The sequence below is a fragment of the Neophocaena asiaeorientalis genome, unplaced genomic scaffold (assembly GCF_003031525.2).
Source record: "Neophocaena asiaeorientalis asiaeorientalis breed wild unplaced genomic scaffold, Neophocaena_asiaeorientalis_V1.1 scaffold148, whole genome shotgun sequence".
NCBI lineage: Eukaryota > Metazoa > Chordata > Mammalia > Artiodactyla > Phocoenidae > Neophocaena > Neophocaena asiaeorientalis.
This window is the reverse complement of record NW_020174050.1, coordinates 4092293-4106317: the sequence shown is the minus strand read 5'-3', so window position 1 is coordinate 4106317 and position 14025 is coordinate 4092293. Positions and strand designations below refer to the sequence as shown.

At 35.6% G+C, this 14025-nt stretch overlaps 1 protein-coding gene across 2 annotated transcripts in view; it reads right to left on the bottom strand.

Annotated features, from left to right (window-relative positions):
- The window catches only part of USO1 (USO1 vesicle transport factor), an 86137-nt gene that overhangs the window by 8964 nt on the left and 63148 nt on the right, over positions 1-14025 (bottom strand). The window contains exons 11-19 of one of the 2 annotated variants that reach the window (XM_024754116.1): positions 13669-13757; positions 13118-13272; positions 12295-12506; positions 10622-10642; positions 4771-4881; positions 4298-4416; positions 3965-4146; positions 3577-3698; positions 956-1094 (exon numbers count right to left, since the gene is read on the bottom strand). In XM_024754116.1, coding sequence (XP_024609884.1) covers positions 956-1094; positions 3577-3698; positions 3965-4146; positions 4298-4416; positions 4771-4881; positions 10622-10642; positions 12295-12506; positions 13118-13272; positions 13669-13757 — 1150 coding nt within the window. The remainder of the gene's footprint in view (positions 1-955; positions 1095-3576; positions 3699-3964; positions 4147-4297; positions 4417-4770; positions 4882-10621; positions 10643-12294; positions 12507-13117; positions 13273-13668; positions 13758-14025) is intronic. The other variant, XM_024754117.1, reaches the window with a different exon arrangement.

The following is a 14025-nucleotide window of genomic DNA, read 5'->3' as shown; positions in this document are numbered from 1 at the left end:
ATTATACTCCAATAAAGATTTAAAAAAAAAAAGAATTACAGTAGTTGAAATTCCAATTCTGTCAATTAATATAAGAGAAAATAAAATCCTTTTAAAAATCTTCATAGCACACTTCCCTGGTGGTCCAGGGGCTAATACCCTGCACTCCCAATGCAGGGGGCCCAGGTTCGACCCCTGGTCAGGGAACTAGATCCCAAATGTCACAACTAAGAGTTCGCATGCTGCAGCTAAAGATCTCACACGCAGCAACTAAGACCCAGTGTGGCCAAATAAATAAATAAATATTTCTAAAAAAAACTTCACAGAGGACTAGCTTTCTATATGGACTAAAAGAACTGACAACTTATTGTCATTAAATAGAGGAAGTAAAAGATATTTTCTTCTGAAAATTTTGGTCACCTTCATATAAATAAAATTAATTATATTTCTAAGTAGCTAGCATTCCAACCATAAGCAGTGTAGAATGAGACTATTTACAAGCATTTGAGCTCCTAGCATGTGCCAGGCACTGAACTAGAATTTTATATATATTATTTCATTTAATTCTCAGATGACACAGGTGCTACTATCAGCTCCGTTTTGCAGATAAGGAAATGAAAAGGTTAGACCAGTCAACTGGCTAGACATTAGAATCACCTGGGGAGCTTGTAATTAATAATCACTGATGCCTGGACCCAACTCCCAACTAATTAAATTAGAAACCTCAGTGGGGTTTCAGTATTGGTGTTAAAAAAATAAAAATATCAGGGGATCTTAATGTATAGGTAGCTAAGGTTGAGAATCAATGGATCAGATAATCAAACACTGAGCAGAGAGCTTGGACTTCAAACTCTGACTTACATGTTTGTCACAGTGATTAATTTAAGGTTACAGAAAGACTAGTCCACAAGAATAACCTGTCTGACTTTGTCCAGCTCCTGGGGACACTACAACAGGAATGGCTAGCTACACTTACCTAGCTGTACTTTAAGAAGATTATACTGATCCTTGTGTTGCTGAATCTGAGATACTTGCTGTGTGACCGCTGTCTGGAGCTGTTCGTTTTGACATTTTAACGTAGAAATCTGCTGCTTCAATTCCTCAAGTTGCAGATCCTGTGAACCAAAACATAACTGAAGTGTTTTACATTCAGACTAGTTAGCAGTAAGAGGATGAACAAATTAAAAATTAGAGATTATTTTGGGTGAGGATGTTAAACTACTCAATATCTCCAAAAGCGTTCTATAATTAAGCAGTAACACATTAATATATGCACCAAGGCCAATTAACATGCAGCAGGACTGTAAGCTTTCAAGGCCCCATTATATGGCGCCGTCTGCGATCTCACTGTAATTTTGGTTTGGGGGTGGGGGGAGGTCAACTTTAAAAACTTCATTCTATGGTCCATCAAACTATTTAAGATATTTATACCAAATTATTTAAGAAGCTTAGTATATGTATAGATATGTATGTACCTCTGTTACTTTTAACATTAAAAGACAATCATATAACAGAACACTTAGAATTCTGGAAAAAACAGGTTTCATCTCTTATCACCCTAGTGTAGTAACTAGTTAGAATTTGATCTGTCTTCATTTTCTTCTAATTCTTTCCAACCCAGGTTTTTTAAACTTGTCATAATCCGTCCACATACATTTTGTAACCTTTAATTTGCTTACTACTCAATCAAAATTTCCCAATATTAATCAGTAGATGCAATGTAATTTATACTCAAAAGCAACACTGAGGTTGCTCTCCATTTTTCTAAATGATAATATCATTACAATAAATATTTTAGTCCATATAACTGTTCTCCTGAATTTTGGAGAATTTCCTTAGGATGCATTATCAAATGTAATTCAAAGTTTATATAAACATTTTACAGCTCTCGATGCTTGTTGCCTAATTGTCAAATGGCATTCTAAGTGATGAGAATATTTAAAATTAACATTTCTAAAGAAAAGTGATTATAGTAATTGTGTCAAATCACTCTTTTCTTCTTCCAAATCAACCATATTTATCAGCTCCAAGTGCAAGCAAGCTATAATATCACATTCCAAGTATTTATTTCCCATTGCTCTAAAAATTACATTTTACCATCTGGAAATGACTCCAAATTTGTACTAAGACAGATGAAAAATCCTAATAACCATGGGTAGTGTAACGATTCAAATTTGGATCATTCAAAGATGATTCTAATTTACTAATCTGCTTATGAACTGAAAAGCTCAGACTGAACGCTAAATACACCACTAGTATATTTTTATTCTTTCTGAGAATTTCATTCTCAACAATACAGATTGCGGGGAAAAGAATACATCGGCAGCTCTCATTTAGAGGGCTCTACACAAAAGCTCTTAGGAGCCACACCTGCCTCAAGCTGTCACAATCAGCAGGGGGTGGAGGGCAGTGCAGGGAAGGGGCAGCAGCCTGCCCCACATGAGACGCCCCCGTATATTGTTTCCATGACTCTGGAATTTTAACACCATAACACTGCAGCACTTTCTAGGATTCCATTCCAATAAAGGTATATGTACCAGAGTGAGGAATTAAATGAGAGAAGAAAACCAAGAAACATCCTGAAGGAATGTAATGGAAGGCGTAAGGTGCTCAACACTACCCAAGTGTGGGGTTCATCGGTATCCTGCAAAGAAAATGTCAGCTGACCATTTTGAAAATGTAGTTTCAACTTAACTCATCATGACGCACTCTAGTAAATCAGCTCCCTCTTGTTCTATCTAATTTAATATCATCTCTTCGGGTGCGCAAGACAGAGATCTAAGGATCGTATCTGACCCTTTCTACTCCCTCGCCCCCAGGTCCAATCACTACCAAGTCCTGTCAGTTTTATCTTCTTTGGTTTCCACATTTCTCAGGACCGTCCCCTCTACACCACACAGCGTGAGCTTTGGAGTCCCAGTAACACACGTGTATTTGAATTCTGTTCCACCAAGCACTGAGTGACCTTGGACAAGTTTAAATTCTCTAAGTCTCAGATTCCTCATTTATTCCGAACTGCAGATGTCAGCTACTTTGAAGGGATATTGTGAAAAGTAAATGAGATGGTGTTTAACTGTATTCGGTGAGCACCTAGAACACAGTACACAAAACAGTAGCCGCTATCATCGTCATCAACCGTCAGTCTCCCAACTGCCACCCACCACCACCACCTCCTCCTTGGGCTCCCTCTCTGTAGCCTTGCCTCTCAAATTCTCCTTCATACAGCCAACGAGTGTTCTGTGTCCATGCCAGTAACACCTCCCGTCCCTCTCTCTGCTTGCCTAGCTTACTCATTGTCATCCTTTTAGGACTCAGCTTCTCTGTCTTCTCCAAGCACCTGCTCCTACCTAGCTAAGTTAGGTGCCTCTCAATGCTGCCACATACCTTCGATTATCTTTACCACTAGACTTGCTTAGCATATACTAAGCTCTCAGTGTGTTGAATACTCAGATGCTTTTGAATTATTTAGGAAAACGATGAGTTTTACTTTGTGTATCCTGTTGCATTTGGAAATGCTGAGAGAAATTCCTCCCTAAAGTAGAGAAGTATCTATACTTTTAGTATAACCGAGGTTGGATACAATTTATCAGTACGTACTTGCTCTCGAATCATATTTTTGTAGTGAGTCACAATGCTGTCATGCTGCTCTAGTGTTTTCTTCACCTCTTCTTCTTGTTTATCTTCTTCACTGGACTTATAAATAGCCTTAGTTATCACACCTGTAAAAGAAGACTTATTTAAAATACTGTTTTATTATTAAGACTTAGTCAGTAAAAACATATGGCCTAACTGCATGAGAGATAAGAAATCATCTTTCCAATCTTACTGAATGCCAAAAGTCCTTAAGTGGGCCACAGATCAAGAGCTAGGAAAAAAAATACTTTTAGGCTTATCATATAATCTGCATGTATCCAGAATATACATATGCAATACAATCCTAGGTACTACTTTCTAATGAATATCAAGATAAACTTTGTTGTCTTACCTTCAAGTTCTTTTACCAGCTTTGTAAACTCATGATCAAATATCATGTATTCTGGACTGGGGAAGTTTGGCTGGGGTTTCTGAGATGCTCTGGAATACAACTCATGTTTGCTAATAAATCCTAGTTTCTCTATGAAATTCTCTTTGCCGATCCTCTTCTCTATCAGTTGTTTTAGTTTCTCTCTACAGAGATAAGCATATTGAGATGCTTAAAAAAAAAGGCATAACAAAACATAAAAGCTTGGTCTACATTATACTTTGGCAGAAAAAATTTATCATTATCTCTTGATGACATTAGCAAGTCATTTTCCCCTGGCATTTTCCCCTTACTTACTTCATATAGCTCTCAAGTGAGTTATCATTGAAGTAAATCGAAATGCCCAACAGAAGAGCACATAAGCCTTGGACCAACTGTTCTTCCTCTCCAAGATTTTCTGCAATTTGTCCTGTAAGCTGAAAACTTTGTTAAGAAAACTAATGGTTCATAATATGCAGAGTACTTTGTTTTACAATTTGAATTTGACATGTATTTCATGTAAGAGTTTCTACAAAAAATTCTATACGCAGTCCGAGTAAACATAACACAATGGTACACGTACACCCACACACCCACACACCCACCCACACCCACACCCACACCCACACAGCTTAAGTAAGCATCATTGTCACCATAACAGTTTAAAAAGTTGTTACATAGATAAAGAGGATTCAAATATTTGGGGCATGGAGCTAACTCTAGTTGAGAAGAAATAGAAAAGATAAAAAAGGTAAATACTTACATGCATCTTACTAAAACATAAAGGATACAAAGGGAACATTGGCTGAATTGTGAAGAAAATGTGTTACTGCAATGGGGCAGTTGCTAAGCCACGTACAAAGCAACATTAGTAACCCAACTCTTGTCTGTATTTTGCTTCCCTGCAATAAACAAGGTGGCAGAAATCTTGTTTTATTTTTTTCAAACTTAAAGTTGCCCTAAGATCCCTCCCCATCTGCATAAAAAGATATTTAACATCTTATAAAAGATGTGTCAGGTATCTGGATTTTAAAAATTGAACAAGAAAATGCATTCTTGTATACTCTCTGGGCTGCACTTCCCAAAATAAACCGAGAGCAGAAATTAGACTTGATCCACGCTCATAAGCATATACCAGGTTATCTAAAATACTATTAACGGAAAATCTGATACGCTAAGGAAGAAATATATGATGTGGATGCTTAAAAAATTTTATCAGTCCTAAAACACTTTACAAAGACATAAATTTGCTGGCAAATTTATGATGTTTCAATAGGAATTTTAAGAACAATTTTCTCGTAAAAGGACAAATTCTACCTGCTTCAAAAAACATCAAGAAAAATACAAAGAAATAATCTGCTGAATTATTTAGTCAAATTTCATTAACGAATATATTTCTCTAACAAGAAAATAAATAAACCATGTTACAAACCCCCTGAGAAATGCCAAATAATGAGAAATCACAAACTTAATGAAGGAGAAAAAGATTTATTTAAATTAGCTAAGTGCCTCAAACCACTAACTATACTGCCGCCAAGTATGTTAAACAATACTGAAAACTAGCATGTCCATCAACATTACAGTTTCCTAAATTTTGATACAACACATTTGTATCTCTTATGAGATATTCTCTTAGCTCGTTAATATTGCCATTGCCCACATTATATTACATAACCTGTATTTTTGTTTAAGAAAAACAAAACTTGTGTGAAACAAAATAATGGAAATTAGCACAGTAATGCATCGCTCTGGGAGTAATTTCAGAAAATATCCAAAATGCAATTATTCAAAAATCTAGACAATGAATGGATTTAAAGTAACCATTACTGTGTTTTGAAAAATTTCTATCACTCAGCCAGACAGTTCTAATTTCACGAACCGTGATGTCAGTATCTTGAACTTTCCATAATCTTTTTTCAAGTATACTTAATATTTAATTAAACAAATTCAAATTAGACCTCTTCAAATGATTTACCAAGTAAGCGTTAATCAGTATGAATTTAATTTTTACATAAGGCATTATTTTTGCTTTTTCCTTACCTTTATGTCATTACTGTCCACAATAAATTTTCATGTTACCCAAGTACACTGAAGTTTAAAAATATAGTTATTCTCAACTGACTATGTGCCACAGAGAATTTACAACTAATTACTCAAGTTATAAATGTGAATGTTTTGTTGATTTCCCTTGGTTATACATAAAAAGTTTATTACCGGAATACCATTTGCAGGTACCAAATATACCAACATTGTATATACAAGGGCATTCTATCAAATCACTGGCTGATGTCTGAGTAAACAAAAATGGAATTAGATTCAATTTTGAAAAGTAGGTCATTTGGGGTCTAACTGAAGGTTAAGAGCACAGTCAAACATAACTAGTTAGAACCAGGCAGAAGATAGAATGGAACACCCTGTTGACTACAGCAACAAAAGAAGATAAAGTACTCAGGAATGAGCCTAATCAAAACTCTATAAAACCTAAATGAGGAAAGTTTAAAAACACTTCTAAGAGCACAAAAGCAGACACAAATCAACAGAAAGACACATGTTCTTAGAGAGAACGACTCAAGATCATGAAGATATTGACTCTACATTAATTTGTAAAATTAATGTGATCCAAATAAAAATATCAACAGGTTTTGTTTTTTTTCTTCTGGAACGAAACAACCTGCTTTTCAAGTTCAAATGGAAAAATAAACAAGCAAGAATAACTAGAGAAACTGTAAAAAAATGAAAGAGAGCAATGAGGTGATACTACCTCATGAACAGACAAATCAAGGAGCAGAACGGAAAGTCCAGAAATGATCCAGCTACAAATGGAAATTTAGTATGTGAAAAAGACAGAATATAACTATCAGTGGTTACAGATAGACTTCAAAGATGTTGGCAAAACTAGAGAGCAGTTCAAAAGAGCAGAGGATCCATATCTCACACAATTCAGAGAAAAAGAGAACAAAGATTTAAATGCAAAAATGAAACCAGAAAGTATGAGATGGAAATACTGGCAAATTCCTTAACATCTTGAAGTGGCGAAAGCCTACGTATGGACCTAAAATGTAGAAGCGATAAAATAAAAGTCTGATACCCAAAAAAAAAAAAAATCCAAAGCAAAACACCAAGATCCTATCAGGAAAAATATATTTGTAACTTATCACAGACAAGGGTTAAGTTCCTTAATATGAGTTCCTATAAAGAAGAAATGATTAACAACCCGATAGAAAAATGGGCAGATGATAAAAGGGTTTAATGAAAACACCTTCAAATGATGCATAAATATATAGAAAACTATTCAGCCTTTTAGTAAGAAAAATATAAATTAAAACTCACTAAGATAACATTTTCCACCTATCAGCAGACTGGCAAAAGTACAAGTGTGACAACACACTGTTGGGAGGCTGTGGGGGAAGAGAGCACCTAGCACATCGTAATCTTTACTTTGCAAGGAGAAGTGCAAGGTTCTATTAAGTGAAACAAAACAAAACAAAACACCAAGGTGCAGATCAGGGCACATACGGAAAAAACACTTCCAGATGTAGAAGAAAAGAGTAACAGGAGGCAGGGAACTAGGACAGGGTTGGGGCCAAGACTTCATGTATCATTTTGATTTCTAAACCATGTATTTATCCATTTCAAATTTAAAGGACTAAAGTTTTAATTCTAAGAGTGGCAGTATGGTGTCGGTGAAAATGACATTTGGTTTGGAATTAGAAGAACCAAATCTTCCACTGCCTTACCTTGGACAAGTTCAATACACTACATGGGCCTCAACTCCTTCATTTAGTAAACAGAGGTGGCTGGATTAAATGATCTCAAAGAGGTTAAGAAGACAGGCTCTGAAGCCAAGATACCAGGATTCATATCCTGGTTCTAAAACTCAACAGCCATGAAACCTCAGGCAACTTACTTAACTTCTCTTCCTCATCCTTAAACAGGAGTAACAGTTAATACCTATCTCATGGATTATAAATGGGTTAATACATGTAAAGAACTTAGAAGCAGCGCATGGTACACAGTGAGTGCTCTACAAATGTTATAAACTATTACCATCATTTCTAACTCTGTGACTCTACATACAACTCTCTACCTACTAGCATATTAAAAGCAGAACTAATGCCCCCAATTTAAAATAGATGGCAGAAGTTTGAACTGGGAAAAGAAAAAAATGATACAATTGCTGGGATAATTTTTTTTTAAACATCAGTGAAACGCAGGCAAGTCCTTGCTTTGCTGCGTTAACAGAAATCCATGCATACTGTAAACGTGCAAAGTGAGTACTTTGTAATAATGGTCTTTTGTGCAGACTACGTTATTCTGATGTTCATCAAACCATGATTTATAACAGGGAAAAATGGGAGATAATTAAATGCGCAATTAAACTTAATTAAAAGATAATTAAATGTGCAATTAACTAACTTAGGGTATATCTACTTAGTGAAATATATACTGTGCAACCATATAAGGTGATGTTGACTTAGTGCTTACTAACACGGAAAATACTTGTAAGAAAAAAATGCAGAATACAAAATAGAATCTAATGCATGATGACTGCTACGTAAATAAACAGTATAGGGAAAAAAAAAGCCTGAAATTTTACCAGTAGTTACCTTTGGGTAGTAGAATGAGGGACATTATTCTCTTTCTACTTTCTATTTTTCGAAATTTTCCAAAATGAAAAGAAAAATAAACTATTAGAGAGCGCAAAAATGTTACAGTATTTGTCCAGTATACTATCATAAAATGTTGATAATAATATAAATCCAACAAAATCCTGATCAAGCTGCTCTATCCCGCCAAATAAGTAAAATTAGAAATTGAGCAGTAAAAGCTATCAAAACATTCTATTTCAGCGCTCTCTCATTTTCTGATGGATTCCTTACAATATAAACAGCTAGACCAGCTAAAAGAATGCCACACTTGGGAATTCCCTGGTGGTCCAGTGGTTAGGACTCCACGCTTCCACTGCAGGGGGCGCAGGTTTGATCCCTGGTTGGGGAACTAAGATCTCACAAGCCATGCAGGGCGGCCAAAAAAAAAAAAAAAAAAAGCTAAAACTATTCATTTTGTTTATGTGTTACACAAACACATTTGTTTGCATGTTTGTTTACAGGTTTAAGTCAAGAAAAAATACCTATCTCTTCTCAGCCCCTTAGAGTTTGTGAACCGCTGACAAAACCAAAGATTTTATAGGATGGAAGAGAACCACAGACAAAATAAACGATCCTGAATCACCTTTAACATAAGCTACTATGTTGCCCCAATTATATTTTCTAAATAAAAATCCCTCATACTCTTACTCTGTGGATTTCAAGTTTAGTATTTGTGCATTGTTCATTTAAATAATATGTAAAGGTAACAGTTTAAACTTCCAGTGTTTAAGTATTAAAATGAGGTTCTAGAGTATTATGATCAGATTCACTCTTTTGTTTTTTCTTTATGCGGTACGTGGGCCTCTCACCGTTGCGGGCTCTCCCGCTGCGGAGCACAGGCTCCGGACGCACAGGCTCAGTGGCCATGGCTCACGGGCCCAGCCGCTCCACGGCATGTGGGATCCTCCCAGACCGGGGCACGAACCCGTGTCCCCTGCATCAGCAGGTGGACTCTCAACCACTGCGCCACCAGGGAAGCCCTCAGATTCATGTTTTAGTGGTGGCCTCTGAGGACAGAGAATTAATAGGAAAGGGACATGATGGAACTTTTTGGGTTTCTGAATACTATGCTCTATATCTTGTTTTGGGTGGTGGTTACCGAAGTATATTCAACCATCAAAAATCATCAGATTGAACACTTAAGGTCTCTGCATTTTACTGTATATAAATTATACCTCCAAAAATTTCCCTTTTAAATGAATGACATGTATACTTATACTTTACCTAATATAAAAAAATTCTGCCAGCTAAAGCTTCCAAATATGTCTGTGTGTGAGCTATTAACATGTGTTAAACCATGCTCATACAATTCCTAATAGGACCTGTTATTACTGTCCACACTGCATAATTGAACACAAATTATGAACACAAATTCCAAGTACGGGATTAAGGTACATGCCATTTTTGCCAAATACTCCAGAAAACAAATCAAAACTAAATACAAATCACACTCTCCCCCAACACACATCAAAAACTAATCCCCAATGGTAGTGTAGCATATGGGTTACATCCAGAATAATTCAAGAGATTTAAACTCTTTCAAATTACAAAATAATACTTACTATTGTATATTTTCAATAACCTAAGTAATATAAAAGTCATCACATTCTTTCACATACTGATTAAAGACAAAATTCTTAATCCTAAATTTTACTACCTTTGAAATGGTTTCATTGGAAATAAAGAAGCAAGCTTGGGTGAAAAATCACACCAAAAACCCAAAACCAAGGAATTCCAGAAAGTGCAAGCATCCCCAGAGGAAGCACCAGTATAGCTTCAGATTCCCATTCCTATAGTCCTTAATAACACCACTACAATACCCCATGGAGAAAAACTGGAGAGCCACGATAGAGATTAACTTGCTGACACATACAAGTGTGAGTAGAATATAACTTCAAACAAGCAGTTAAAAAAACCAATCAGCAAAACCCAAGACAAAGAAAAAGGCTTGCTGTAGGAGGAAAATGCCTAAGCCCAAACAAGTAATACATACCCGTCGGTCGATCTTATCACCCTGCAAATTATACATTAAAAATTATTCATAAATATTACTGCTTTAGAGAAATGTAAATCTAGAAAAGTCCCTCAAATACAGTCTCTAGAAACCCAAGCCAATAATCTGGGACAGGATAGTTCTAATCTTTTATTCTATAACAATGTATATACATTTTAGAGGAGAATGGATAATTTTATAGCACTGTCATTACTTAGACTGGTAGCACACCACTATCTTGAGGATTTCTCATTATGCATTAATTGTAATTGCAATGTTAGAGTGAAGTATGTGGTGATGACTGTTGGGCAGTTAATTTCTGTTTGGCTCAAGAAAAGCTGTTACACACTACTATATATAATATAGATAATTAATAAGGACCTACTGTATAGCACAGGGAACTCTACTCAGTACTCTGTAATGGCCTATATGGGAAAAGAATCTAATAAAGAGTGGATATATGTATAACTAATTCACTTTGCTGTACATGTGAAACTAACACAACATTATAAATCAACTATACTCCAATAAAAAATTAAGAAAAAACAAAGAAATGAATAGCTGTTTCCACTCACAGCAACAAGAGAATGACAAGTATTAAATAAGTAAGGATATGAATGCTTTGGGGTACTTTTAAAAAATCACTAAGAGACAAATGATAAAGTTAAAATAGGCTCTCAATCAAAGTAAACCTATTCTAAGCAACAAAGGAAGTGTTCAACTCCCATTTCAGTACAGTTAATTTTCAAGGTTTCATTTATAACTTCATATGGATAGCACTGACGTTCTCTAAAAGCTCACAATAAAACAATTCAACCAGTGTGGCAAAATTAAGAACTAAGAAGGACTCCGCATATCAGGGGGAAGGGATTAGGATAATACCAGTGGATGGATCAATTTTAGGCTTATGTACATTTTTACTCTCCTTGAGTGAATCTGAATGTCTATGACTTTACAGTTTTGCTAACGCATGAACCTGAATTGTTTAACAACAAGGCTGGCACATGTGGGTAAATCCTCTAATAATAGTAAGGGACATTCCTAAAAGCCCTAGCATCCACATTTCAATGAAGCTTAGCTGCTTTCCTTAGGAGTCTAAAGGAATGTAAACATTTTAAGTTGTTTACCTACATCTTACTAGGTAAATTATATGTCTTGGCATTTTGAGGATTTGAGAGCTCACAAATATCAAGGGGGTTTACTGTTTAACTATATAAGCATTGGAATGGTATTTTATTTTTGTTTTTTGAAAGGAAGATCAATTGCTCTGGGAAGAGAAAGAGCGAGGTGCACAGCTATGAACCACTCTATTCTATTCCCTCTCATAAATGACCCGAATTCAGCTATTAAGCAGAAACAGAAAATGACATGCAAGAACTGTGTGGATGATATAAAAAGAAAACAAGTCAAAAAAAACCACCTTTCTGTCCAGAACATGTGTTCCCATCATGATGCAGACCTTATTCACAATTTGGCAAAACCATTCTTATAAGAATATTTATTGCTTTCTCTCCACAAAACCATTTCTGGTGACAGTGAGCTAATGAGCAGTCCTTGCCTCTCTCCTTTTTCATCTACATCTACTAAGGACATCCTTAAACGCTTGTATCACTGACATCAAAGTGAAACTTTCTCCCCCCGCCCCCTTAGAGAAGTTTTGCTGGCTACTTTACCTGTGAAAGGATGTTGGTGCACTGTTGCAATAAAGAAACTGGAGGGTTGCCAATACTTGTAGCAAGTTGAACCCTGAGCAATTGTTCTTTCTGGGTAGCATTTTCTTGTAAAGCATGGGCAAGGGCCACAGCAGCACACCAGTTTGAAAGTGAATCAGTAGAAAATAAACCTCCGCATAACAACTGACCAGCTGAGACTGAGTTACCTGTTGCTACAAAGATGGCAGGCAGATAATAAGGTAAAAATTAATTATGTTGCTTTCCAAACACACAAAAATAGTATGAAATGCTACTTAAAAATTTGCTAATTAGTAGTATTAAGTAATACTTTCAAAAGTCTGTTTTTTCAAAAACAAATGCAAAGATGACAAAAAAGTACTTTGGAAGAAAAGTTGCAGAACAAAGAAATATTAGAATATTTTAGGCATCAAACTGATGATGGTAATACTCCAGAAATTATTACCTTAATTAAAAACTACTTTCTAAAACAAATTCAAGGAAATGCAATATTTTAAATATTCTATTACATTCTAATATTCTACATTTAAATATCTACTACACATTTATGATATATTTTACCATTAAAAGCTTAAAAGACAATTACTTACTTTAAAACTGAAATTAGAATTAAATTATTTACGGGACTTCCCTGGTGGCGCAGTGGATAGGACTCTGTGCTCCCAGCGCAGGGGGCCTGGGTTCGATCCCTGATCAGGGAACTAGATCCCACCTGCATGCTGCAACTAAGAAGCCCGCCTGCTGCAACTAAGACCTGGTGCAACCAAATAAATATTAAAAAAAAAAAAAGAATTAAATTATTTACCATCAATAGTGGAAGGCAGAAGTGTTGACACAATTTCTCCTTGTCCTTTCTGATTTTTATATAAGAAACACTGGAAACAGTAGAGAACAGCACAGCGCAATACAAATGGCTGTCTTTCGTTAACCATGGACATAAGAAGTACTACAATGGCTGGTCTGTTGCATTTAAAAAGAAAAGAACAAAAAGAAACATTGTAATCCAGGTACACAAATCAATAGCTAGTCATTTTTATTGACTGAAAAACCATAGCCAGAACACAAGCGAGTAACTATTTTCATCTCCATTTCACAGAAAAGATAACTGCAGCTGTGAGAAATGAAGTGATCTGTTTGCTTAAGGCACATAGCTAGGAAGTGATACCTGAGCCCAAATACATAAGTTCCAAAGACCACAAACTCTTTAAATACCAACATATTTATCTTGTCAGATAATTTGTTTCAAAACACATGACTGAACTTCTTAAAAGAATAAGGTATGTATATGAGATATCCTTAAATCCCAAAGTAAGTTTTCACTTCCTCTGTGGGATCTCAGTATTTCCCCTTTCCTACCTTGGTGGGTTTGAAGGTGCATTTACAGAAGCAAAGTAGTCTTGGTTTACTTGACAGCCTCGAATAACTTCTGATACAGTATTAATGGTCTGTAATGAATGGGGATGGGGAGAGAATTTAGAGAAAGTCAGTCAAGGGAAAAACCCTGTTTCCAAAAGAAGAAAATGTTATATTCTTTTGCTTTTTGCTTTTAAATGGCAAAACTTAGACACCAAAAAAATCAGTGACAGCATTATAGACTTGTAACACTTTCTTGAGATAACATTTTAAAACATTAAGCGTAGGCCTCTAACTAAAAATAACACGTGACCACATGCATTTAAAATCTCGAAAAACTAAAATTAATATCTCCTAAGA